The sequence below is a fragment of the Oryctolagus cuniculus genome, chromosome 2 (assembly GCF_964237555.1).
Source record: "Oryctolagus cuniculus chromosome 2, mOryCun1.1, whole genome shotgun sequence".
NCBI classification, from domain to species: Eukaryota; Metazoa; Chordata; class Mammalia; order Lagomorpha; family Leporidae; genus Oryctolagus; species Oryctolagus cuniculus.
The window spans coordinates 66,720,340-66,747,370 of NC_091433.1; the positions used below are offsets into that span (position 1 = coordinate 66,720,340).

A 27,031-nucleotide genomic window follows, 5' to 3' on the forward strand; every position below is an offset into this window, starting at 1 on the left:
CTAGAAAAAAATTATTTAACAACTTTGGAAGAAGATGTGAAGAAATTAGGACCCTCAGAGCTTGCTGTGGAAAAATAAAGTGGTACAGATGCTTTATAAAACAGTGCTTAAGGCCGGTGCCGCAGCTCACTAGGCTAATCCTCCGCCTGCGGTGCTGGCACCCGGGGTTCTAGTCCCGGTTGGGGTGCCGGATTCTGTCCCGGCTGCTCCTCTTCCAGTGCAGCTCTCTGCTGTGGCCCGGGAAGGCAGTGGAGGATGGCACAATCCTTGGGCCCTGCACCTGCATGGGAGACCAGGATGAAGACCTGGCTCCTTGCTTCAGAACGGCGTAGCGCACCAGCCATAGCGGCCATTTAGGGGGTAAACCAAAGGAAAGGAAGACCTTTCTCTCTGTCTCAAATACCAAAGTACTCAGCAATTCCACTCTGAGGTACATGCCCAAGAGAACTGAAAACAGATGTCAACACAAAAACTTGCTCATGAATGTTCATACAACAATCACGCATTATGGTCCCTAAGTGAAGACCATGTAAATTTATGCCAACTTATGAATGGATTACAACATGTGGTACACCCACACAATAGAATACCGAGGAATAAAAATGTTTAGGAACAGCCAGATGCATGCTACCATACGGATGAACCTTGGAAACACCATGCTAAGTGAAAATAAATCACCGGGGGTAGGTGCTATGGTGTAGCGGGTAAAGCCATTGCCTGCAGCACTGGCATCCCATGTGAGCTCCGGTTCTAGTCCTGGCTGCTCCACTTCTGATCCAGCTCTCTGCTGTGGCCTGGGAAAGCAGAAGACGGCCAAACTCCTCTGCTCCCTGCACCTGTGTGGGAGACCCGGAAGAAGCTCCTGGCTTCAGATTGGCACAGCTCTAACCATGGCGGACAAATACGGAGTGAACCAGCGGGCGGAAGACCTCCCTCTCTCTCTGCCTCTGCTCCTCTCTGTGTAACTCTTTGAAGTAAATAACTAAAAAAAAAAAAGTTTTGAAATACTAACCAAAAGTCTCGTAAGGTTCATCGTCTTTCTTACTTTCACTGCCATTGCTTGAGATTTCGGAGTTATCAGGAAACTCAAACACATCAGCAGGCTTGTGCTTCTGACCAGCTTTCTGGAAGTGAAGAAAACCAAAGTCACTGAACTGGTGCTAACGCACACCAGCTGCAAGCTGCTGGACTTAGCAAGGACATTCCTGCTCCTGCTGCCGCCTAGAGAAGCTAGCCACTCTGCTGTTTTCCAGGAGACAGAGGCCTCTGAAATTCTAAGGCCGGCCTGGCAAATCTTTTCTACAAAGCACCAGAGAGCATTTCAGGCTTTGCAGGTCACAAGGTTTCCACTGCAGAGGGAAAGCCCGCAGGGACAGCGCAGCCAGCAATGCGCAGGGCCGGCTTCCCACACAATCTACTCAGAGATGCAGACCTCTGCATTTCACACCATCTTCATAGCACACAGCATATCCTTTTTAGTTTATTTTGGCTATTTAAAAATCATTCTTTGTTCCCAGGCTTGTGTACAAAGAGGTAGTAGGCTGGTTCGGGCCCCCAGGCCCTAGCTTGCCTAAATCCCTAAAGAGAATGGTGGGCTGTCTCCCCAGAAACATGCCTGCCACCTGGATGTGCACAGCTCTGGGAGCACAGGGGCTGACAGTCCTGGCTGAAGGAGAGCCTGTGTACAGTTCAATATATGGATCAGGCTCCGGAGGCTGGGGTTCCGGAGGATGCCAGAGGCAGAACAGAGAACAAACGCACTCGCAACTGCCCGACCACCTGGACTTCATGTGAAATTCCAATGCCACGCGACAGGCCGTTGGAAAATAATTTGGAATTAGCTATCAAGAGCATTAAAGAAATGTACCTGCCATTACATACAGGTATTCTAAGACTCTCCTGAAGAAAAATAAAACTGTAACGTAGACAACATGGAACCTCATGAAATCACAAGCCATTGTCAGTAACACGGAGAAATGGCTGGGAGGAGTGGCAAAATTCAGAAAGCTGTACAATTTTTACACAGTGCTAAGTATCTAAATGAAACAAACCTAGGCTTGGAAAAAAAGAAATGTTTCTAAAATGTTAACAAAGGTTCTTTTCTAACAGTGGAAAAAGTGAGAAGAAAAGGAATAAACTTTTTTTTTTTTACTACCATAAAACAGAGCTTATCACGTGAAATACAGAAAACTCTAAGGTCCTCAAAGGTTACTTTTATTGTCAACTGTGAGAACAATCACATTAAAAGCTAAAAAGAACTTACTTCTTTCATGGGATGTGTTCTTCTTAAAGTGTTCTTTGAATATACTGCACTGAAACGGGAAAAAATAAAAGTTAGGAAATATTTAAAGCAACCAGAGAAAATACCATAACCTGACTCTCTCCAAGTATTGTCTTCCCAAATTACACTGCTCAGTAGCTGTACTAATAGTGTGCATGTAATGGAACTGAAGTTATGATGAAGAAGCAGAACCAATACCCTGCAAACATACAAGTCAAATTATATCGCCAATACATATAAAGTGACCACCTCGGTCCCTCAAGATCATGGAAAACTTCTAATCCTGCTGTCACGCTAGTCCCTGCACCCAGATCTGTCAGGAAAGACTGACTCTCCGCAGAGCTGAGCCAAGGGGACGGATACCAACATGGATGAGACTCCTCACACCCATTCCATCTGCGCCTGGCCTGGGATCACACAGCTTAACAATCCTACGAAGTAGAGGGGGGCCATTGACAGCTCTGCACGGGCACAGAGCAACAGGAAGCCAGGGAGGAGAGGAGCCTGCAGGAAAACCCCATTGGTTCAAATCCACAGCCTACCTTCTTCCCACCCCATAACACTCTCTAGTGACCTTGGGCACACCGTAAAACAGATTAAGGTGCGGATCTTCTAGAAGTGAAAAGGAAGCAAATGCAACAACAGTGACTAGACTAACAACTGAAAACACCAGTGGCAAGAAAAACCTATATTAACATCAGCAGTCAGTGAACAAGCACTGAGCACCCTCCACAGCTGAGGCACTGCATGGGGTATTAGAGATACTTTAGTAGAATCCAGTACGTAGTTCCTGGCTTTAAAATACGCCTTGTAGTTTTCAAAGACCCCTTTGTGGAGGGCAGTATCAGATTAGTGTGTCTGAACCAATATTCTTCAGGTACTTTATTTGACATGATTTCAAACTGTCTCCCCTGTACCCAGGTTCATCAGTTGCCTTCACCGTCTCTTTTGCTTCCTCTGCCTGTGCAAGGTAAACACTCCTAACTGAAGTACTTCACTATGGCTTCCCTAAGAGGGCATGCACGTGCACAGTCATAGCAGATTTCCAAAATCTAGATATTTCACATTTGCAATGTGATCATCCAACCTACAGTCCATGTCCAAATCTCATCGGCTCTCCAACACCCTTTAGGATTTTCACCCTAGCATTTTCTTAAAAGGGAAATTCAAGGGAACAGAAAATATAAGATTGCACTGGATAGGATATTTTCATAAACTTTCCGATTTGTTTCATGCGCACCTGCGTACTAACTGCGATGCAAAACATCATTGTGTGAATCACAGTTAAAAAAAAAAGAAAGCTGGAACACTGTTTAGAGCAGTGGTCTCACGCCTGGCGCCACCCCCAGTTTCTGGCTCAGTAAGTCAAGGGTTGGGTGGAGAGTTCACACTTCAAGTTGCCACGCTTTATCTGAGTCTCCAAACCTAAAATGGTACAACAAGTATTTGCTCAATGGCAATTTTATGATTCTGGTTATAATTCAGAGGTTCAGGAAAGCTAAATGACTTATCAATGATGGTAACAGGGAAGTTTTAGTTCAATTAAATTTAGACGAGTTTATTTGGGCAAAGCAAAACCAGAAACAATTAGGGAATGGAGCAGCCCCAGAACCATAAGCAAGTTCTGAGAACCACCAGCAACCTGAGCGATCACACATCATTAACTTAATTGGCTGCAGCCTACCCAATCAACCAATTGGTAACACCTTATCCAGTTCATTGCTTACAGCCCAGTTAGTTAACTGCTACAGAGCCTTCCCCCAGCCACCTAAGCCCAGTGACCGGCTTGACGTTCAGTTCAAATCCATGGCCTCCCACAAAAATCCAGCAATGGCCACACAGTCAAGTAACGTCAGCAGGAAGCAGAAACCACATCAGTACACGTCTTAACCTAAATTGTTTCCAGCTGTCTCTTGCGTGTGCTCAAATCAAACAATACGCCTTCAGCTGGAGTCCAGGTGAGGCTTCGTTCAAGATGGACGCTTGAGACAACCGTGTTTTCCTGTGCATTTTTGAGGGAAGGGCTCAACAGATGCCCTAAGTCTCCATCTCCAACAGGTTTTTAAAAACCTTTCGGCGCCTGGATGCCCTGTAGACAACGCTAGAGAGCCCGGGCGTCCACTCACGAATCTGTGAACGACGAATACGACGTACTTTCCAATGCCTGCCCCTTTTGAGAAAAGTTGCTCCCCGCCCTGGAACACTCCCGAAGCGGCAGCTCGGTCCCCGGGCAGGGGTGAGGGCCAGCGTTACAGTCTGCGCTTTGGGGTACGAAGGCAGACACGACCCGCAGGGCTGCAGCCCGTCACGTCTGGGGAACAGCAGGCACCAAGCGCCCGCGACCCTCAGCCACACGAACCCCAAAGTCTCTCCCACCCGCCAGGCCAGGCGTCACGCCCTGACTCCTCCTAGGAAATCCGCACTGAGAGATGCAAACCGAGGCCCTGGGCGAGCTGTCACTTCGACAAAGAAGCTCCACCAGCGCAGCCCCAAAGGCTCAAACCGCGTCAGTCGGAGCGGGACCCGCAGCTCTTACCCCGCCCGCCTCCGGGACCGCACCCGGCCCGGCGCAGCCATCGGGCTGCTCTCGGCTCCCGCGGCGCCCACGAAACTCCCGCCAAGCCCCGCGCCGTTTAAAACGGCCAATCCGGGCCGAGCACGCGCCCCGCCTCCCCTCGGCCTGGGTCCCCCGCCCAGGGACCGCGGCTCCCTTCCGGCCTTGGGCGTAAGTGAAAACGTGGTCCGGATCAACAACCGCAACGGAGCTGGAGGCCAGGCCTTCAAGCTGCCGCTGACGGGCCACCAGAAGGAATCCCACTTTTCCGGGTTTTCCCTCCCACCCTAGCCCGGGGCCTGTTTCTCAACGCTGGGACCTCGACCCGCTGGGCCCGCCCACGGGGGCGGGGCTAGTGCTGAGACGTGGGCGGGCACTCAGCAGGAAGGGGCGGATCCCAACCCGAGTCCCCAACTGTAGCTGCAGGGGCCTTGCGCAGTGCACAGGTGCGTTGAGCTGCGAAAGTGGATTGAGCCGCGAGGCCCCGGGGGCATTAGAAGCATCTGAATGAGCCCTGTGTGCTCCTGCTTCCCTCCCCAGATATCTGTAATGGGGCGGGTTCCTACGGGAGCGGATAGTCTGCGATTCTTTTCTTTCTGTTTAAAAAGGCGTTATAATTCAAAAAGATGAATTTGCATATAAATAAGATGAATGTAAAAATATAAATCTATGAGAATGTAAATATAAAATGAACTCAAAATGGATCAAAGATCTAAGTGGAAGAGCTCAAACCACAAAACTCTCAGAAAGGAGGCCCATGCTGTGGCATAGCAGGTAAGGTCATCCTGTGCAGTGCCGGCATCCCATTTGGACGCTGGTTCCTGTCCCGGCTGCTCCACCTCCGAGCCAGCCCTCTGCTCTGGCCTGGGAAAGCAGTAGAAGATGGTCTAAGTCCTTGGGCACCTGCACCCGTGTGGGAGACCCGGAAGAAGTGCCTGACTTCAGATCAGCTCAGCTCAGCCCCTTGCAGCCAATTGGGGAGTAAACCAGCAGGTGGAGGATCTCTCTCTCTCTCTCTCTCTCTGCCTCTCCTCTCTGTAACTCTTTCAAATAAATAAATAAATCTTAAAAAAAAAAAAAACTCCTTAGAAGAAAAATAGCGCAAAAGCTTCACAAAATTGGTAATGAAAAGATTCTGGAGATGAAAACTGGATGGCTGAGCAGCCACATGACTCTGCTTAGTGCCAAAGAACTGTTCAATTAAAAAACATTTAGCCATGATTTTTGGCAAAGGGTTTAAGATGCCCGTTTAGGAGGCCTGGATCTCATTTTGGTGTGCTTGGGTTCTGTTCGCACCTGGCTGATTCCAGCTTCCTGGTAATGCAGCTCCTAACACGAGCTTCCTTGTTCAAAGAAAACTCATTTATTTGAGAGAGTGAGAGGGACACACACACACACACACACACACACACACAGGTCTTCCATCTGCTGGCTCACTCTCCAAATGGCTGCAAAGGCCGGGGCTGTCCCAGGAGAAGCTGGGAGCCCAGAACTCCTTCTGGGTCTCCCATGGGGACTCAAAACAGCACCCATATGGGATACCAGTGTTGCGAGCAGCGGGTAACTGACAGCACAGTGCCTGCCGTTCCCCAGCTGCCTTGTACTGTGCACTCTGGGAGGCAGTGGTGATGGTTTCAGTACTTTGGTCTCTGCCACCCACAGGGAGACCCAGATTGAATTCCCTGCTCTAGCTTCTTTGCCTGGCTCAGCCCTGGCTGTTGTGGGCATTTGGGGGTGAGCAAGTGAATGAGAGAGCTATCTCTGTCTTTCTCTCCCTCCCTTTCAAATGAACGAAATAAGTAATTTTAAATGGTTAAAATGCTACATTTTGTATGAATATTTTCACTACAAAATGCAACATGTGACATGCATACACAAGTATAAAACATATATAATGTAAAGAGTAGGGTGAGCGTGCCTACAACCACCACCGAGTTAGCGTACATAACTGGGATGCTGGTCTATTAGTCCTCTGAAGAACAGACACTCTTAGGAGTTTATGTTGATCACTCCTATGCTGTTCTACCCTGATACAACCCTGGATAATGTACCAATTATCGTATGTTTCTAAATGACTTTTGTAGGTATTTGGGAGTTCTCTTTCTTACTTAGAGCTATGCTTTTTATTTTTTTTATTTCATTTTATTTTATTTTATTCACAGGCAGAATTAGACAGTGAGAGAGAGAGAGAGAAAGGTTTTCCTTCCGTTGGTTCACCTCCCAAATGCCGCTATGGCCGGCGCACTGAGCCGATCCAAAGCCAGGAGCCAGGTGCTTCCTCCTGGTCTCCCACACTGGTGCAGGGGCCCAAACACTTGGGCCATCCTCCACTGCACTCCCGGGCCACAGCAGAGAGCTGGACTGGAAGAGGAGCAACCAGCACTAGAATCTGGTGCCCATATGGGATGCCGGTACCGCAAGGCAGAGGATTAACCAAGTGAGCCATGTTGCCAGCCCCCAGAGCTATGATTTTTAGATTTACTCACATTGTATCCACATCCATATGTAGCTGAAGTTCATTAATTTTCATTGCCTTCTAAAATGCATTTAGTAACTATACCACAGTTAATGTTTACTTCTTGTGTACACATACATCAGTTGTTTTCAGTCTTGGTATCATCAACAAGGTAGTCCTGAACATTCTTGTGCATGTGTGCATGCATGTCTCTTTGAAGAAGCCTGGATCTTCTTCTGGGTCTCCCCAGTGGGTGCACTTGAGCCGTCGTCCACTGCATTCTCAGGAATATTAGCAGAGAGCTTGTAGGAAGTGGAGCAGCCGGGTCTGGAACTGGCACCCAAATGAGATGTTAACATCACAGGTGGGGGCTTTACCAGCTACACCATACTGCCGCCCCTCCCCCCATTGCATTTTGATTTTCCTGTCCCTTAAGGTGTCATCTCTTCATCGTTTACAGCTCATTCCCATTTCCTCTTCCATGATGCGCTTGTGCAGGCTCCTGGGCAGCAGCCATGAAAGGGTAATGACCCTTAGGGACTGCAGGTAATTTCCCCACCAACAGGAAGAAACAGGGTTCTTGGAGGGGACTGGGTTGGAAGCTCCAAATTCCAGGCAAGGGGGGATAATGAAACTTCTGTGCTTGCAGGCCTGAAAAATGAAACTTCCCAGCTATGAAGACAGGAAGAGTTTCAGCATGCTGGATGGAAATAAGACAAGCTCCCCCCAAGCAGGTTTCAGAATGAAAAGGAGTTCGTGGGCTTGTCACCGGAAAGCCCTGGGCAGGCTAGGGCATCAAGCTCAGCTTCCCCCCAGGGTCCGGGAGGCATCAGCGCTTCAGATCCGTTTTCTTCTTCTCCTGGTTCGTCAACTCTTCATCAGACCCCGACCCCCGTGTGCCTGTGCCACTATGGAAGCTGTGACTCTCCCTCCCTCCTCCCCTGGCCCAGACTCAGGGATCCGTCACTCTATGCTCTACTTCTATGATGTCAGCCCTTCTGTGATCCCCACACAGGGGAGATGGCCCAGCGTTTGTCTTTCTGTGAGAGCCACCCACCCATCACCTCCATCACCTGCCCAGGGTGCACACAGGGACCAAACATCACACGGGACCAAAGCCATGCACACATGGTGAATTTTATTCATGAGAAGCATGTGCAAATGCTCAAGAAAAGTTCAGTCAGCTCAGCGGATAGCTCCTGGAGATGGGGGCGGGGCGAGGCTACTTGGGGACCACTCTGCAGCAGCTGCCAGGGCTGCTCCCTCGGGACGGCAGGATGCAGCACGCCCTCAGCAGGAACCGGAGGATCCTCCTGCCGACCCCGCGACGGCCCTGCCTCTTGCCCTGGGCGCTGGCCTTGGTGTCTGTGGTGTCAGCATCCTTGGGCTCACGGGCTGCGGCGGCGGCGGCTTCTGGCTCTGCAAGGTCCACGTGGCTCCCGGCACTGGGGCCGGAGGGCGACGCTTCGGAGGCTGGCTCAGGGGCGGCGCTGGGAGCAGGGCTCCACTCTTGCTGTGGCTGGCCTGGTAGGAGAGAGTCAAGTGTGGGGTCACCTCGGGGGCCTTGGGCTCAGCTCCTGGAGACCCCGAAGTGGCAGGGGATGTGGGGAGAGGGCAAGACTCACTGGAGGCCTGGGAGGAGTTGGGGTTGGCACTAGGATCAGGGCTCCTCTCCTGCTGTGGCTGGCCTGGTGGAGAGAGTCAAGAGTGGGGTCACCTCGGGGGCCTTGGGCTCAGCTCCTGGAGGCCCCGAAGTGGCAGGGGGGAGGGCAAGACTCACTGGAGGCCTGGGAGGAGTTGGGGGCGGCGCTGGGAGCAGGGCTCCTCTCCTGCTGTGGCTGGCCTGGTGGAGAGAGTCAAGAGTGGGGTCACCTCGGCGGCCTTGGGCTCAGCTCCTGGAGGCCCCGAAGTGGCAGGGGATATGGGGAGAGGGCAAGACTCACTGGAGGCCTGGGAGGAGTTGGGGTTGGCACTAGGAGCAGGGCTCCTCTCCTGCTGTGGCTGGCCTGGTGGAGAGAGTCAAGAGTGGGGTCACCTCGGGGGCCTTGGGCTCAGCTCCTGGAGGCCCCGAGGCAGGGGGGAGGGCAAGACTCACTGGAGGCCTGGGAGGAGTTGGGGGTGGCGCTGGGAGCAGGGCTCCTCTCCTGCTGTGGCTGGCCTGGTGGAGAGAGTCAAGAGTGGGGTCACCTCGGGGGCCTTGGGCTCAGCTCCTGGAGGCCCCGAGGCAGGGGGGAGGGCAAGACTCACTGGAGGCCTCGGAGGAGTCGCTTCGTGCGGAGGAAATTTCCACGGACATGCTGTCACAGGACACCGATACCAGAGATAAATGGTCGTTCTCTCTGGTGAGGCGCTCCCCGCCCTCTGAGGACTTGGGCAGGGATGCCGGGCCCTGGGGCTGAGGGCCTGGCGTCCCCTCAGTCCCCGTGCCTGGCAGCAGGCCGAGGCCCGCCAGGTACTCCTTGGCCTCTGAGTCCCGGGGAACGCCCAGGGGCTGCAGCAGGGTGACAGCGGCCTCCTTCTCCTCCTGGGTAGCTTCTTGGCCGGGATCCAACCACCAGTGGGTCCTGGCGTCCTCCGCACTGGGCCTCCCCGAGGCGTCGACAGTGAGCAGCCAAGCCAGCAGCTCCCGCAGGGCCGGGCTGACGGCACGCGGCAGCACGTAGCAGGCACACAGCACCGTGTCCTGCAGCTCCTCCGTGTCCTTGCCGCGGAAGGGCAGCGTGGCCGCCAGCATAGCAAACAGCACCACCCCCAGGCTCCACACATCAGCCTTAAAAGCGTCATAGGCCTCCCCGAGGAAAACCTCCGGTGCGCAGTACTCGGGGGTCCCCCAGAAGCCCCTTACCAGCGTGCCCTGCTCCAGCCGCAGGCTCAGGCCGAAGTCCGCCAGCTTGATGGTCATGTGCTCGTCCAGCAGCAGGTTGCCCAGCTTGAGGTCCCGGTGCACCACGCGCTGGGCATGGCAGTAGCTCACGGCGGCCAGCGCCTGGCCGAACAGGGTCCTGGCCTCGGCCTCGGCCAGGCCGCCCTGCTCAAACACGTAGCTATGGAGCGAGCCCTTGGTCGCCAGCTCCATGACCAGGAACCGGTGCGTCCTCGTGTGCCGCTCCTCCAGCAGCCGCACGATGTTGTCGTGCCGCAGGCTCCTCAGGATGGCTGCCTCCCCCTGCGCGGACAGCGGGCTGCTGGGAGAGCAGTCTCGCAGGAGGATCTTCACCGCCACGTACTTGCCCGACGCCAGGTGCCGGGCCAGCTTCACCAGGCCAAAGCCGCCCCGGCCGATCACGTCCACGAAGCGGAACCCGTCCAGAGCAGGATGGAAGTCCAAGGGGTCTTCCATGATGCCGGTCACCTAACTACGCTCTCTCGACTCCCTAAATCACTCGACGCACACTAGCTAATCACCGATCCTCACTGCACTGCCTACAACACAAAGGGACCACGGGGGACTGACTACCCAGCTGACTAAGACACAGCACCAGCTACTCTCACTACTCTAGCGGCGATGCCGCAAGCCTATCTCGATAAAGCACAAAACAACAAAGAGGAAAAGCCACTAAATCCTCGAACGCTGATACTTCTGAGCGTGCTAGCTGACTAGAGTGGGGGAAGCAAAAATAAAGAAAACTGCAAAAAAAGACCAAATGGGCAAAACAACAACGAGGAGGAAAACAACAAACTAAACAAAATGGAAAAAAGCAAAAACCAAATAGACCCAGAAACAAACAACCAAGAAAAAGCACAAGCAACACCAACGAGCGCAAAGGCTGGTTAGATGGGTCCTAGTTACACAGATCACAAAAGAGTGCTCTCTGGGTAAGGCGGACAAAAATCTAGGCCCCCGCAGCGGCTATATATACTTTTTGGGGGTTCACCTCACATAATGGCGCCTTGTGAGAGCAGAGCAAGAAATGGACCAATCACAGCCCAGCCAGGGACTGTGTAATAATACGACTTTCATAACAGTGGTGCCTTATGAAGTCAGAGCAAGAAATTGACCAATGGGAGCTGTGGTTCATCCACAGTGGTTTTCTCGAGAATCTTCCAATTAAATTACAACGATACCCAAAGAGATTTTGGCCTAGGTTGGTGATAGGGCTTGATACTTAATTTTTGAGAAACTCCAACCTATAGATTGCTTGGGTGGCCTTCACATTACTAGTTTAAATATGATGATACGTTGTGTCTTTTGAAGATCTCCTAGTGTCTCCACTTAGTATAGCCCCTCCTTTGTCTTTACTCTCTGAGTAATGGGTCTCAGAATGATGGAACAACATCTCTGGCCTCGGTAAACTCAACAAGTGTTCTGCTGCCCAAGACACCGCCAGGTACACTGTTCGCACCTCCAGAGCTGAGAGGAAGGTGGCTCTGTCACCCTTTCCCCCTAAGTCATCGTCAGATTTCTTGGCAGAAACCCTGGAAGCCCAGAAGGTAGTGGGGTCCGTGCAGTCCAAACATGGAAGGCCCAGTCAGAGGCAGCCGAGAAAGCTACACCCTCTGAGACTGTCCTCCACCCGGTAGGGAGGAATCGAGGCACTGCCAGGCACTTGGGGTTTTTGGGCTCCTGTAACAACAACCAAAACTCCTGGATTCTGGCTTCAGCCTGGCCAAGGCCTGGAGGTCATTTATGTGTTGTATCAGAGGATGGAAGAGCTCCCTAGCTCCCTCTCCCTAGCTCCTCTCTCTCTCTCTCTCTCTCACTAGCACTCTCTCTTTCCCCTCTTCACTCTCACACACATAGAATGCAACTTAGAAAAAAAGGAGAAACTCCCTGCTTCAACTCCTCAGGACCTGCACAGCCCAGAACTAGGACGAGACGATGGCCGCATCACAGCCTCAGATCTGTCTCCTTGGGACAGCTTCGTGCTGAGCCCTCAGGACCAGTGTTTCTCCCAAGGAAGCGACAAACTCATCTCAGGTAGAAAGTGAGCCCGGTAACCCCTGCCCCCACATAGCAAGTGGATCTGTGTCTCCTGCAGTTCTTGAGGAGCCCCCAGGGCCCAACACAGCCATGGGCCCCAGGAACACATGATGGTCCCTCTGCACCGACTGCCCACGCCCTCTTGGGAGAGGAACCCCTCCCTGGGGAGATGACCCCCTCCTCCAGGATGTCCAGGGACACTGCACAATGCGATTTCTCCATGATTTCCTGCAGTGCTGGTCACCTCCTCAGGGCTGAGAGGAAAGAACCAGCACCCCAGGAATTCTCACTACAGTTTTGCTACAAAAGTCAAAAAAATTAAATTATGAAGATTTTGGGAACTGTTTTCCATTAAGCACAGGTAAAAACTCATCTTTGTAATAAGGTTGGAGTTTTTGAAGGCAGATCAAATAAAGATGAAACTCAGGATACTACCAAAACTTCACCAGATATAGAATTCAAAATTTATTTAGGTGCAAAAACTTTTGAAAACCTGTGCCTAGTTTGTCCTTAACATACTTTGCCCGTGAATGTTTTGTATCCCCTCTCCTATGTATGAATTTCAAAAACTGTAACAAATAAGCTCATCCTTTATTTCCATTTTCCATGAGGTTTTCCAAGTCCCTTCAAGTAACCCAGTTCGAGGAAAAACAGAGTTCCCATCCGGACTGCAAAGCAGCGTCGGCAAGGACGAGAGACACACCACAGCTCTCCTTCTCATCACTCCTCCCCAGTGCTGGTGGGAGCCTTGCAGACCCACCTGGTTTTAGAAAATTCATCTCCCCCAAGATAAGTGATGGCCCTGAGGACTCTGTGTCCCCCAGCTCTGCTCAGCAGTAGCCTGAACATGCTGCGGAAAGTCCTATCTTGTCCACGCTGGACTAAAATGAGGAGGCGGAATCTCTGTGGGCACTGCCCCAAGAACAATTCGGTGTGAATCCCAAAGGAAACTGCTAAGAAAATGTCTTATTAGACTGTTTTTATTTTTAAAACTATTTATTTGAAAGGTGGAGTTACAGAATCAGGGAGACAAACACACACGGGTGGAGACAGAGAGACAGGAAGAGGGGGAGAGAGAGAACTTTCATTCACTGGTTCACCTGTCTCCCCCCCCCCCCCCCGCAAATGGCTACCATGGCTTAGACTAGGCCAGTCTGAAGACAGGCACCCAAACTCCATCCAGGTCTCCCCTCAGTTGGCAATGCCCCAGGTAGTTGGCCATCTTCCTCTGCCTTCCCAGGCATGTTAGCGGGGAGCTGGATCAGAAGCAGAGCAGCCGGGACTCAAACCAGCCTCCTGATATGGGTTGCCAGTGTCACAGGTGGCAGCTTTACCTGCTATGCCACAGCACTGGTGCCTAAGTTCTGAAGAGCCAAGGCGCCTCCATTTTCTGGAGCAGGCCCAAGTTCCTGTAAAAGCAAACATTCAACAGTTACCAAATAAGGAAATGCCCTGGGCCCAAGCCAATCAGGATCAGCCTTGTCCAACCAACAGCTACCAGGAATGGCACCGTTCAATCCACTGTAGCCCTGTACCCCAAACCCTTGCTGATGTAACCCTGCAGCTTTGTCCTTTAAAAACGCTCCCGAACAAAGCTCAGGGCCTTCCTCTGACCTCCGCTGCATCGGTTGGTTAGATGAGGTCCCTGCCGCTGCTTGTACTTCCAGAATAAACCTTGCTTTTGCATTTCGGTGAGATCCAGTCTCTGGTGATTTTTGGGGATTCAGCGATCTGGGCATAACGGTTTCTTTTAAGATTTATTTATTTGAGAGATCCGTGGACAGAGAGGGATTGATCTTCTATCCTCTGGTTCACTTCGTACATGGCCGCAACAGCTAGGGAGGGTCAGTTTAAAGCCAGAAGCCTATGGGGTTGGCACTGTGGTGTAATGGGTTCAGCCAGCGGTGCAGTACTGGCATCCCATATGGTTGCTGGCTTGAGTCTCGGCTGCTCCACTTCCAATCCAGCTCCCTGCTAATGTGCCTGGGAAAGCTGCGAAAGATGACCCAGATGCTTAGGCTGCTTCTCCCACAGTGTAGACCCAGAAAGCTCCTGGTTCCTGCTTCCACCTGGCACTTCCCTTGCCATTGTGGCTATTTGAGAAGTGAACCAGCAGATGTAAGACCTCTCTCTTTGTATGTCTGTCTGTCTCTCCCTCTCCCCTTATACTCTGTGTGTGTGTGTGTGTGTGTGTGCGCACGTGGTGTCTGTTTGTCTGTATTCCTCCCTCTCTCTCTGTAACTCTGCCTTTCAAAAAAATAAATCTTTTTGGCCGGCGCCACGGCTCACTAGGCTAATCCTCCGCCTTCCGGCGCTGGCACACCAGGTTCTAGACCCGGTAGGGGTGCCAGATTCTGTCCTGGTTGCCCCTCTTCCAGGCCAGCTCTGCTGTGGCCAGGGAGTGCAGTGGAGGATGGCCCAATTCCTTGGGCCCTGCACCCTGGGAGACCGGGATAAGTACCTGGCTCCTGCCATTGGATCAGCCGCGGGGTGCCAGCTGCAGCACACCGGCCACGGCGGCCATTGGAGGGTGAACCAATGGCAAAGGAAGACCTTTCTCTCTGTCTCTCTCACTGTCCACTCTGCCTGTCAAAAAATAAAATAAAAAAATAAAAAAAAAATCTTTTTAAAAAGCCTAGAACTCCACCCAGGTCTACCACGGGGGTGGCAGGTGCCCAGGTACTTGGACCATATGCCGCTGGTTTCTCAGGTGTGTTAGTAGGGAGCTGGCTTGGAGCCAGGGCTTGAACAGGCACTTCAAGTATGGGATGCTGGCATCATAAGCAGTGTCTTAGCCCGCTGTGCCATACACCAGTCCCAGAACCAAGCTTTCTTTCTCCCTCCAAATCTGATATCAGTGCAGTAAAGGAGTTTTGCTTGTCCTCAGAGAGGTGTCACAGATTTTGTCAAACTTGGTTCACTGGGTGTGGTGATAAATAATCTGCATGTGTTTTGATGTGTTTTATCAAGCTGATTGGAGCCCTTGTACTCAGCTAAAGTCTGCTGGGGACCATGTGCTAATGGGGTGGACATGCAGAACCAGTGACAGCCAGGTTACTCATCAACAGAGAAAGTGTCTACACAATGTCTCTTTAGTGGGGCAACGAGACCCGAAACATCACCCTCACCCGTGGCCAGGAAGGGCAGGGGACACAGGCACAGCCCCTGGGTGGCCACCCCTGGTCACAGTGCCTGAGCTGGATGAGCTCATAATGCAGGTAGCGTCCATGCCAGAGCTCTGCTGGGCAGGAGACAGAGGTACCAGGAAGAGAGTTCTCCATCTGGAGGGCTTCCACTGGGGGCTGTGAATGCCAGGATGGTGGGAGCCCTCTCTCCTGGGAAGGGAGCCTGTGTCTGAGTTGGAGTCCAAGGGACAGAGATGTGAGAGAAGGGGCTGGGGGCGGGGCAGAGAGAGAGAGGGAATGAATGAATGGGGCTGGTCCTGTCCTGGAGATCTGGATCCCAGTTCTAATGCAGGTTTACCATGGCACCCTCAGATCCCATGAGATCCCTCAGTGTCTGCGGATCTTTTGTAGCCCACAAGTAAGTAACTTGTCTTTCTTTTGTTCTCATTCTCTCTGTTGTCTTACTGTTCCTTACACTGGCTGATTGAGAGCATTCTGGGTAATGTAAGTTAGCTGTTGTGTGTGCACTCTGTGAGCTGACATAAAGTATGCCTCTGGAACTGACCTAAAGCTGTCTCTGCAGACTGCTCCCTGGACCCCCTGGCCTGTGGGCAGGCTGCCTCACCCCTCAGACACCTGGGGCTGCCTCTAACCTTGGGCTGTGTGGGTTCTGTTCCCAGCCCTTGGGACGCAGCCCCGCATGCTCATGTGCCATCATGTGTCCCCGCAGCATGCACCTGCACACCTGGAACTATTTACCTGCTTCTCCGCTAGGACTGTGTGAGTGCATGGGGACACGGGGGTTCCCCAAAAGTCTGTGCATGGTGGAGTTAAGCTCGGTCCATACTTTTTTTTAATCCATGCATAATTTTTTCATAATATGCTTTTTAATGAATGTTTGGAAGACCCTTTAAAAAATGTTTTTTTCTTTATTTGAGAGGTAGAGTTACAGACAATGAGAGGGAGAGACAGAGAGAGAGGTCTTCCGTCCGATGACTCACTCCGCAATGGCCGGAGCCACACTGATCCGAAGCCAGGAGCCAGGAGCTTCCTCCGGGTCTCCCATGTGGGTGCAGGGGCCCAAGCACTTGGGCCATCTTCTACTTCTTTCCCAGCCCACAGCAGAGAGCTGGATGGGAAGAGGGACAGCCGGGACTAGAACTGGCACCCATATGGGATGCCAGCACTGCAAGGATTAACCTTCTGTGCCTCAGAGCCGGCCTCTGAAGACTCTTTATATGCATGACTTTCAAATTTTTTTGCACCAAAATAAGTTTCATTTTTATTTCCATTTTCCATGAACATTTGGAAGTGCCCTTCTATCTTCTTTTTCCATCTTATTTGAAAAGCATACAGAAAGAGAAAGACAAAATATTTTCTATTGGGTGGATCACTCTCCAAGTATCTGCAATAGCCAGGGCAGGCCCAGGCTCAGGAGCTCAGAACTCCATCCAAATCTCCCATGTGGGTTCTGGGACACGGTCACTTGAGCCATTACCTGCTGCCTCCCAAGCTGCACATTCCAGGAAGCTAGAATCAGGAGCAGAGCTACAATGTGAATCCCAACACCCAGATGTGGGTTCAGGGTATCCTAAGTGGCTTCTTAACCACCACACCAGATGCTTACCCCCTCAAGTTATTTTTAATCAGTAAAGAAAATGGAATCACGGAGGCCAGCACTGTGGCGTAGCAGGTAAATTTGCCGTCTGCAGCCCCGGCATCCTGTATGGATTCTGGTTCAAGTCCCAGCTGTTCTACTTCCAATCCAATTCCCTGCTAATGAGCCTGAAGACGGACCAAGTACTTGGGCCCCTGCACCCTCATGGGAGACCCAAAAAAAGCTCCTGATTCTTGGCTTCAGGACAGCCCAGCTCTGCCCATTGCAGCCATCTGGGGAGTAAACCCACAGATGGAAGATCTCTCTCTCTCTTTCTCCCCCACCCCAACTCTGCCTTTCAAATACATAAACATTTTAAAAATAAGTAAATTCTAAAAGAGACACTTAGGCACAGAGTGCAGGTTTCTGTGAAAACATGAATGGGAGTAAAATTATAAAATCTTTTAATCAGAAAAACATTGGGAGAAGCAGAAAGAGAATGTATGTTCTGCTTTAAAGCCTGTTACAGACCTAAAGTCATGCATTGTTTTGCAGACGCAGATATCGCGGTTTTCCAGTCCTGAAACATTGATAAGTTCTGATAGAGTCAGAGGCACGGTGCTTGGCGGGTAGCGAGGAAGACTTTGGTGACGTAAGCAGAACGTGGTCCACGCCTCCGTCTCCGAGGGGAAAGGCAGGCGCAGCATCAGACACGGGTGGCAGTGAGTCCCAGCGGGACAGACAGTCTTGGGTGGAAATAAAGAGTTACTAGATACTGTAACACGCTGTGTTGAACTTCTCTCTCTTGCTATTGTACTATCTCTGTACCTAGGTGTTGGACTTTATACTTTTTTCCTAAAAACGCAGCCAGCTCTAGCTGAGAGCCGTGTCCCTGTATCTGTGCCCTAGTTTGCCAGTCAGCACCCATCGAAACACCAGACTCAGGCACGCAAACTGTGTCCATGGACTTTATTATTTTGAAACAACTCTAGAGCAGACAACAGTGTCCAGCTAATACAGGTGTGAGAGGAAAGTCAGCTGCCTTAGGCTCCCTTATGCATGGCTGTGTTAAAAACGGCATCGGCATTTAATGGAAGGGAATGGCCGTGGCCTAAGGTGTAAGCCAGAGACTTAATTACGGGAGACATAGGCTCTCCATGACTGACTTCCTGTCTCTCCTTGGAGGTCCTGTCTCACTGAAAGCTCTGTGCTTTGCTTATCCCGTTCCCTAAACGCATGAGGCTCATTTCTACCTCTCAGAAGTTAAACACAGCACTTCCTTTCCTTTTCTAGGTCATGTCTAGGTAGCCTGCAAAACTCAGCCAGCACTCACAACCTGTGGGAGGCCTCCCATGAACCAGCGTTTCCCTCCACTGCAAGGTCACACAGTGCTGCCCAGGGCACACACAGTGGTACCCAGGTCACAAAGAGTGCTTCCCAGGTCAGACACAGTGCTGCCCATGTCACACACAGTGTTGCTCAGTTCACACACAGTGCTGCCAAGGTCACACACAGTGCTGCCCAAGTCACGCAGAGTGCTGCCAAGTCAACACAGTGCTGCCCAGGTTATGAGGGTGCCCTGGGAGGAGGGGATCTGCAAAGCTCATCCTAGGACAACAGAAAAGTGGGGGCAGGAGGCTGGCCACGGAGAAGAGCAGACAGGGGAAGCCACAGCCAGGGCAGGATCCAGCCCATGGGGAACTCCCCAGGGGGAATGCCAAGTCACAGGCTATGGAAGCCATGGCCAATCTTTCCATCGCCAGACGGTGCCTGTGATGCGCTGTTCTCACTCCGCCACAAGCTCACCAGCCTCGTGGTGTCAGCGTGTCTTGAGGTTGGGGGTAGCAAAGAAGGCAGGCTGGACTTCAGGGTCAGGTGAGGCAGGGGTGCTGGAAGTGGCTGGAAACACAGGAGTGGAGGCAGTGGGTCAGAAGCCCTGCAGATCCTTGGAGCGATGCCTGCAAGGCCCTGGGGAACCCCAGAGATCCTGGGGAACAGGTGACTTCAGAACCCGGGAGGACACCTCGGGACGAGTCCTTCAGTTACGTCATCATTCTCATGATTAAGGGGGCACCTACTGCTTTTATGCTACAAACCACAGAAGGAGAGTGCTCCATGACTCTTGGGTGCTTGGGAAAAAGTGAGTGAGTGGGCACAGACGGTTCCCTGGGGAGTGCATTGATGCATATGAGGCGGCTCCAAAAAGTGAGAAGAAAGAAAACCGAATTAAAGGATGAGGTTATTTTGGTGCAAGAAAATTGAAATTCATTTTTTTTTCATAAAACATATTTTTCATGAGGTTTTTAAACAAGGTCACCACGTTTCAGGGCAGTATGTTGGTAGACATAAAGACCCTTTGTATATTAGTTCCATATTTTGGAATCGCTTGTTTGATATTTAGCTGAAAATACACTTATTTGTCCTACAGAATACCATGAAGATTAGAGGTAAAGACTATGGGGGTCCCTGGACGAGAGAGCACCTCCCTAGCCTGCCTCTTGGCTTTTTTCTAGTGAGCTTCTGTGGAAGTTGCTATTTGGCACTGTATCCACCAGAGGGCAGAGAAAGACAGGGAATGGAGATTAGACCATGTAATTAGAGAACAGGACTACCCATTTTCAAACATTGTAATCGGGTTCAAAGTCCGCTTACAAAGAGTAATAACTGAGCTATTCTAACTGCTCTTGCTTAAGCCATTCTCCCCCTCCATTTGGATTACATTCTTCCATGGATTACCAAATCCATCCCTATACATGTTCCTGTTTTCAAAAAAGAGTGATTGATTTGAAAGGCAGAGTGACAAGGACAGAGACAGAGAGAGATCATCCATCCACAGGTTCACTCCCCACATGGCCACAACAGCCAGGTCTGTGCCAGGCCAAAGCCAGAAACTAGGAATCCCATCCGAGTCTCCCACAAGGGACACAAGCACGCAGCCCACCTTAGGCGCGTTAGCTTGCTTGCTCAGAAGTGGAACAGTCGGGACTTGAAACAATGCTCTGATATGGGATGCCACTGTAGCGAGTGGCGGCTTAACCCGCTGTGCCACAACACCAGCCCACTATTCCTGCCAATTTCCATTAAGGCAAAGCACGCAATTTCCTGCTGAGGAGAGGAAAAGAATTTATTTTTCAAAGTTTCCTACTATGTCCCCTCCTGCAGCACCTCCCAGGTATTGGGTGCAGAGAATATCTCACTCAACTTGGCAGTTTAATAAACTAAGGTCCTTATCTGTTTTGCACAGGCCAACCGCTCAACATCTGTAACTATGACACCGCAGAACAAACTGGAAACTTCAGGAGGCGGGGCAGGGAGGCAGGTAGCAGGGCAGGCCCAGAGGCTGCTTTAAGGGAAAGAGGAAATAAGATTCAGAGGGAAGTTCTAGTCGTGGTCTCATGAAGTTGGAGGGCAGAGGATTTTTCGATTGGAGCAATGTGCAGGGACGTTAGAGCCCTCTGTGTGTCACGTGCTTTTCACCCTTTGCCTGCCCCCTTCCCTGACTGCTGACCTTGTTTACCCTGTAACTAACGTTGCTCTACTTCTGCCAGACGTAGCTGGCACCGCTCCTACCCAAGCCGAGATCACATGGCTGACTAGGTCCGACCAGGACATGGTGAGCGCGCAGCGTCACATGTCTCGGATTCCATTCGCAGCTGCCTGGAGGGCCGGGAGAGGCTGGGGCTGGAATCCTCGCAGACGCATTCCAGCTAAAACCTGGACTTCTCCAGCCGGGGAATAGCAGCCTTCCAGTCCGCACAGGAAGAAAGCGTATAGCTCTCGCTGATGGAAGCAGGACCAAGGGGACACAGAAGTGACTAAGAGAAGGAAAAGATGTTCTTCAAGACATCAGGAAGGAAGGAAGACTCCTACGGTGGAGACGCATGTCCATAACTCTCTTTCAAGCTATGTTGGGGGGGGGGACACAAAAAAGTTCTCATCTTGACCTCGCCCGCTGCTTGGCCTGCAAATGCACATGGGTGTGAGTTGACCTTGTCCAGAGGGATCCAGGCAAGCTGCGTCCTTACTTCAGTAACTCTAGAACACGGGGATAGCCCAAGGCACTATTTGCTAACAGTACTCATCAGACAGCTGCCCAGGTGTCCCAACCCTCCTTCATTGAACCTTCATAGAACTCTAGGAGTTAACAGCTCGCCCTGCCCTGTATCCCTCATACCCCAGCGCTCTCACCTCTTTGTCCTTGTCACTTAGACCAGGAGACTGTCACTGTCCTTCCCCTCCACTCCACCCCACTGCCAGGCCACAGAGGTGCTCCCCTCTTAGAGAATCAGAGAAGGTGTCCTGTAGGAAGAGACTCCTCCAATCCCACCCACCCGAAGGGGGAGGAGTCAGTGTAATTCGGGCTCCCCGGAGTGACAGCAGCATAGACAAAGGCTGAGCAGGGGGGCGAGCGTGGCGCATTGGGACCTGGAATAAGCACAGGGTGTTTGCACCAGAGCTGCAGAAGGTGGCGGAAGATGAGCCTAAGGAGGCTCGAAGGGTCCTCCAGGTCTTGGAGCACCCAGCTGAGCGCTTGTTAGACATGCAGAATTGCAGGTCCGATTCCGGGCGGATTGAACCAGAACATGCATTTTGCCAGGCCCAGGTGACCTGATGCACCCCCAAGTGGGAGAAGACCTCTTCCAATGGCCCCGGGCAGCTCAGACTTGAGAGGAGTAGGAAGCCTCTGAGAGAGGCAGCGGGCGAATCCCACGCGAAAACATCATTCTCGCTGTGAGGTGACTTAGACACCAAGTGGGTGACAAGGAGGCCAACAAGAGGCTACTACAATGGTCCTGGCAAGAGATGGCCTCTCCCCTCATTGGGCAGTGGGCGTCAGGCGTGGAGACAGGACCAGATTCGACTGACATGGGGAGGGAGGCCCTTCTGTAAGGCGTGGTAGCAGAGGCTGCTTGAAGAAGTGCTGGGGTTTCTCCCCAGTGCCCCGCCCACTGGTGCTGAGGCGGGGCGGGGCTGCGGAGCTGCTGGTGCATCCGGGTGGGAGGAGGCAGTATCAGTGGGCGTGGGAGGCTGACACTCCCTCTGCCTGAGTACGTTGCCTAATGAAGAAAGTGAGCAAACTGGTTTTCACACAGGCCTCACGTGTGTCCATTCGGTGCCTGGTGCTCAGCTACCCCCTGCCTCAAACGGAGCGCCCCTCCAGTTTGAGCACGTGCAAACCTGCATGCCTGCCCTGGGTTCTCCAGAGGGAAATCCCGCAGCCTTGGGATGGAGCCAGGACAATTGTGGTCAGAAAAATCTGACAGTCAAAACCGTTTCTCTTCCCACGTTAAAAATATCAACAAAAGGGAGTGGCTAAGAACTGACAGGCACACTGGAGGTCTGGACAAACCCTGCTGTAGGCCAAGAATCCCCCTCTTCACTGGCAAAACGCTGCCTAGAAGCTAGGTTCGCTAGGGAGGCTTCCGCTGCTGGAACAGAGCAACAGCCCGAAGGAGTTAAGGGTCCCAGGGAAAGACATCTGGATTTCTTTTAATGCCGGCATACGGCTAATAAATGAGGCAGGCCAGTTTCCCGGGGATGCATGCTGAGGGAAGACGTGTTTGCCATGAATCAACACACATTAAGGCATCTACTTTAGGATACAGCTGCGACAAGACGGGGGGATGGGGAGGAGGGTGGGGAGGTGCGCAGGTGTCAGAGCCTGCAGGCTAAGCTGCGGCAGAAGTCGCTCAGCCCTGGACTCCGACACGGCAAGAGTTGGAAGAAGTGGGAGCCGGCATTTGGCCTGGTAGTGAAGACCCCAGCGCAGAGGCCCATATCCCACACCGGAGAGCCTGGCTTTGACACCTGGCTCCGGCTTGCGACTCTGGCTCCTTGTTATGGCAGACCCTGGGCGAGCAGGTGATGGCTGCAGTTCTTGGGTCCCTGGCTTTTGTTTCTGGCTCCAGTTTGGCCTGGCCCAGCCACAGCCACTGCAGGCATCTGGGGGAAATGAACCAGTAGATAGGAGCTCTCTCAGCCTCTCAAATAAAAAAAAAAAAAAAAAGAAAGAAAAGAAAGAATTGTTCCAGTGCTGGGCACCTTAGGAAACCTCCCCAGCCACACTTCAGCCACATTGCACTCCTGCAGCCACTTTCCAGGATAAATGAATAGGGCTCCCGAGGCTGGTGAATGGGAGGGAGACCCTGGGCCTGACACCGCCCTCACCGGCGAAGATGCTGCTAGAACCTTCCACCCTCCATCCACCTGCTCTGCCCCAGCAACTGCGGAGAGCATAGCAGGTTTCTCTTTAGATTATGGTGCCATGAAAGGAAACAGCAGCTGGGGTTATGGATGGAAACAGAGAAAGAACATTTCAGGGCCTGTGGCGTTCACTGCCGTCTGTGGCAGCACCAACAAGTGCAAACAGTGAAGCCCGCGGCGGAGAGGTTCGTCGCACTGCGGGTTGCACAGATTATTATTCACGGGCACCACACTGCGGAGGGGAAGGAACAGCAGAGAAGGTGACCCAGGTGAGGAAAGGCCTGGAATCAGAAGATCCAGCTCAGCCCCTTCCAGTGCACGTGACCTCAGGCAAGTTAACGGATCTCTGAGCCTTCACGTTTCTCATCTAATACGGAACAGAAAAACTAGAACTATTCAGACAGAACTGCCCTGATCTTTCCACCCTGGCTACCTCAGATCCACCCACATCTAATCTAATCTAATTCCATCTCTCCCTTGTGCAACAAGGAGCATCTTACGGACTACCAGTTTCTGCTTAGCCACGGGGGGAGCCTGGCACCCTCTCCAGAGTGCAGCCTTCGTTTTTTTCCTAAAACCGTCACTTTCTCTCTCTGCTGGATCGTTGTCAGTAACACTATGCTCCAGTATCGCCCCACTTAAAAGCCTCCACCATGTGCAAGACAAACCTCGGAGTCAGACGCCTTTCTCCAGTTACCGTCCACTGGTCCGGTTCCGGCACGGCAGAGAAGAGCTCTCTCCTTCTTCCCGAGGACTCCAGCCTCCGTCCTCCCTCCTGCGCATGCCCAGTGATGCGAGTGGCCACTGCTTCCCTCTGTCCCCAGCCTTCCCCACCTCTCAGTGCTTGCCTCTCTCAGCTCCAGGTGCGCCACCCCCATCGACTTGCAAACAGCTTTCAAATCCTCTCCACCTGTATCTCCAGCCACCAGCCCGGTTCAATTTCTCATCATGCACTAGGCTGTCCTTACCTGGTCTCCACGCTTCGACTCTTTGCAGAGCAGCCAGGAGGTGTCTTCAAAAAGGGAAACTCAGGGAAAGCTATTCCTTGACTCAAAATCCTTCAATGGGAGCCGAGGTTGTAGCACGGTGGGTTAAGCCACTGCCTGCAATGCTAGCATCCTATAGCTGCTCCACTTCTGATGCAGCTCCCTGTTAGTGGCTTGGCAAAGCAGCGGACGATGGCCCAAGTGTTTGGGTCCCTGAAACCTATGTGGAAGACCCAGATGAAGCTCCCAGCTGCTGGTTTTGGCTTGGCTCAAGCCTGACCATTGCGGCCATCTGGAGAGGGATCTAGAGGGTGGATGATCTCTCTAGTGTTCTTTCAAATAAGTAATTTTTTTTTTTAAGAGATAGGGATCAAAGCCATTTGAACTACAACTTAGAACTGCCAGCCCCAAGCAATGCATTTGTCGGGAATTCACTGCCCTGGGGAGAGCGGAAGGAGCCACGCTCCACAGCACCAGGCTGAGTCCAGTCTCTGGGGCCAGACTGCTAAGCTCAGATTCATCTGGGCTCAGATGAGGATTGAAGTAATTGTGTGCTTTGATTTCCTCATCTAGAAACTGGGGGTAAGGGCAGCACATGGCCCCAAAGTGTGTAAATATAAACTATTAACCCATATAAATGTGTCTGGCAAGGGGTGGGCATTTGGTGAAAAAGTAGTTTAGGGTGCTGCTCGGAACGCCCACATCCCACTTGGGTTCGGGTCCCAGCTCTGCTTCCTTCTATTTTGCACCCTGGGAGGCTGCAGGAGGTGGTTCAAGTATTTGGGAACTGCCAGCTGCATGGGAGACCCAGGTAAAGTTCCAGGCTCCCAGCTGCAGTCTGGCTGTGCAGGCATTGGGGGGTGAATCGGTGGACAGACGATCTCATCTGTCTCATTCAAATAAAAATTAAAATAAATTTAAAAATCTTAAAAACATGTCTGGCATGTGACAACTTTATACATGTTAGTTATTATCCCAAGTAATCTAAAATAGAGAATGGGAGAAATACTTTGTTGAAAATAATTATTTTATTTATTTGAAAGACAAAGTTAGAGAGAGAGGTAGGTCCAGAGAGAGAGTTCTTCCATCTGCTGGCTCACTCCGCAAATGACCTCAACAGCCAGAGCTGAGCTGATCTGAAGCCAGGAGCCAGGAGCCAGGAGCTTCTTCCGGGTCTCCCATGTGGGTGCAGGGGCCCAAGGACTTGGGCCATCTTCCACTGCTTTCCCAGGCCATAGCAGAGAGCTGGATCAGAAGAGGAGCAGCCAGGACTTGAACTGGTGAACGCATGGCATGCCGGCACTGTAGGCCGGGGCCTTAACTCACTGCGCCACAGCGCCAGCCCCTAAATTGCTTTTCTGAGATGAGATAAACGAGGGTGTGTCCCAGCTGGGCCTGGGGTGGGCACAAGCTGAGCTCTGGGGGCAGTAGGGGGGTCACTGCTGGACCTGCCTTCCCTATCTGGGACTCCCAGCCCAGACTCCACCAGGAGACCAGCTCTCCTGGGTGTTGGGGACAGAAGCTTAATTCCCAGGGAACTGGGTAGAAGAGGGTGCTGCTTCACAGTCAGGCATACAGACATCTTGTAGTCAGTTCTGTTTTCTGCTCTGGTTGGAGAACAGGTTTGAGACAGTCACTGACTGGCGTTTGAGGTGCGGGTGGACAGTGCTGGTGAGAGCAGCACTGACCCCAGACAGTGTACCAGGAGAGTTCAGAATCATGAGGTTTGCTTTGTGTAGCAGGGTAAGCAGCCACTTGCCATGCCAGCATCTCATCTGAGAATGGATTTGAGTCCCAGCTGCTCAGCTTCTGATCCAGTTCCCTGCTCTAACGCACCTGGGAAGGCAGCAGCAGATGGCTTGAGTGCTTGGGCCACTGCCACCTATATGGGAAACCTGGATGCAGTTCCTGGTTCCTGGCCCAGTCCAGGCTGGTGCAGCCATTTGGTAAGTGAACCAGCGGATAGAAGGTCTCTCTGTATTTATATATATCACACTGCCTTTCAAATAAATACATTTTAAAAAATTAAAAGTTTTTAGGGATTCAAATCCAAGACTATGAAAGAACTTCCATAGCTCAAGAACAAAAAACCCCAAAGAACCCAATTTTTACAATGGGCAAAAGATTTGGATAGGCATTTCTCCAAAGAAATACAAGTGGCCAACAAGCACATGAGAAGATGCTCAACATCACTTGTCGCTCCCCCACTCGCAGAGGAACGACACCAGACCCTGCGCTGTTCTTTTTGCCCGGCCCTTCCCGGGTTTGCTGCCAGCCCCCCACTCGCAGAGGAACGACGCCGTCCTGGGTTAGCTGCCGCCCCCACCCCCCGCCTCGGTGGAGGAGCGGCACCCCCGCCACTTTCCCCACTTCCGCGGAGGAGCAGCACACCACCGGCCGGCTCTCTCAGGGGCTGCTCAGATGTTCCTCAGACGTTCCCTGGTGCACGTTGTCTCTCTCCTCCTTTATAGTCCTCTTCCACCAATCCATGCTTTGCTGCCCACACGCCGAGCACGCTGCTCTCCTCCAATCAGGGGCAGGATCAGCTCCTGCAGCTTGTTGGTCGAATCAGTGAGGCAGCTGCATAGAAGTTGTTTGCTCTCAGCGCCATATTGTGGGAGAGCAGATGCATACAATTAGTCTTAGCAGTTCTAGTAACTTAGTCTCAGTTGCTCCCCACAATCACTAATTATGAGAAAGTGGAAAGAAAGCAAAACCACAATGAGATAGTGCCTCACATTGGGTGGCTATTACCAATACACCACCACCTAAAAACACCCCAGAGAGCAAGAAGTGCTAGTGTGGACGTGGAGAGGTGGGAAGCCTCGCACACTGCTGGTGGAAATGTAAAATGGCATAGTCACTATGGAAAACTGTATGGCAGTTCCTCAACAAAATTACACCTAGG

General features: G+C 51.9%; 2 protein-coding genes and 1 long non-coding RNA gene across 14 annotated transcripts in view; 1 reads left to right on the top strand and 2 right to left on the bottom strand.

The window, feature by feature from the left end:
- The window catches only part of LOC103345609 (centromere protein U), a 35,102-nt gene extending 29,945 nt beyond the window's left edge, over nucleotides 1-5,157 (bottom strand). For all 5 annotated transcript variants that reach the window (XR_011386306.1, XR_011386307.1, XM_070068365.1 and 2 more), the window contains exons 1-3: nucleotides 4,818-5,157; nucleotides 2,264-2,312; nucleotides 1,013-1,124 (exon numbers count right to left, since the gene is read on the bottom strand). Coding sequence is in view for 3 of the 5 variants with exons in the window: in XM_070068365.1 (XP_069924466.1) it covers nucleotides 1,013-1,124; nucleotides 2,264-2,312; nucleotides 4,818-4,858 (202 nt within the window). In the remaining 2 variants the exon portion in view is untranslated. The remainder of the gene's footprint in view (nucleotides 1-1,012; nucleotides 1,125-2,263; nucleotides 2,313-4,817) is intronic.
- A 3,257-nt stretch (nucleotides 5,158-8,414) lies between these two features.
- LOC127482633 (MAP/microtubule affinity-regulating kinase 3) lies at nucleotides 8,415-13,901 on the bottom strand. Of its 8 annotated transcripts, XM_070068349.1 has the most exons (6): nucleotides 9,538-13,901; nucleotides 9,386-9,448; nucleotides 9,234-9,296; nucleotides 9,071-9,133; nucleotides 8,916-8,978; nucleotides 8,415-8,814 (listed from the first exon to the last, which is right to left on the bottom strand). In XM_070068349.1, the coding sequence occupies exons 1-6, from the start codon at nucleotides 10,628-10,630 to the stop codon at nucleotides 8,513-8,515; spliced, it is 1,647 nt and encodes a 548-aa protein (XP_069924450.1). In that variant the 5' UTR covers nucleotides 10,631-13,901; the 3' UTR covers nucleotides 8,415-8,512. The 8 variants fall into 8 exon arrangements, with proteins under 8 accessions (XP_069924450.1, XP_069924452.1, XP_069924451.1 ...); XM_070068351.1 differs by lacking the exon at nucleotides 9,234-9,296; XM_070068350.1 differs by lacking the exon at nucleotides 8,916-8,978.
- A 1,697-nt stretch (nucleotides 13,902-15,598) lies between these two features.
- On the top strand, nucleotides 15,599-17,714 carry LOC127485522 (uncharacterized). Its single transcript, XR_011386308.1, has 2 exons — nucleotides 15,599-15,754; nucleotides 17,489-17,714. It is a non-coding gene; the product is annotated as an uncharacterized lncRNA (long non-coding RNA).
- Nucleotides 17,715-27,031: the final 9,317 nt, after the last annotated feature.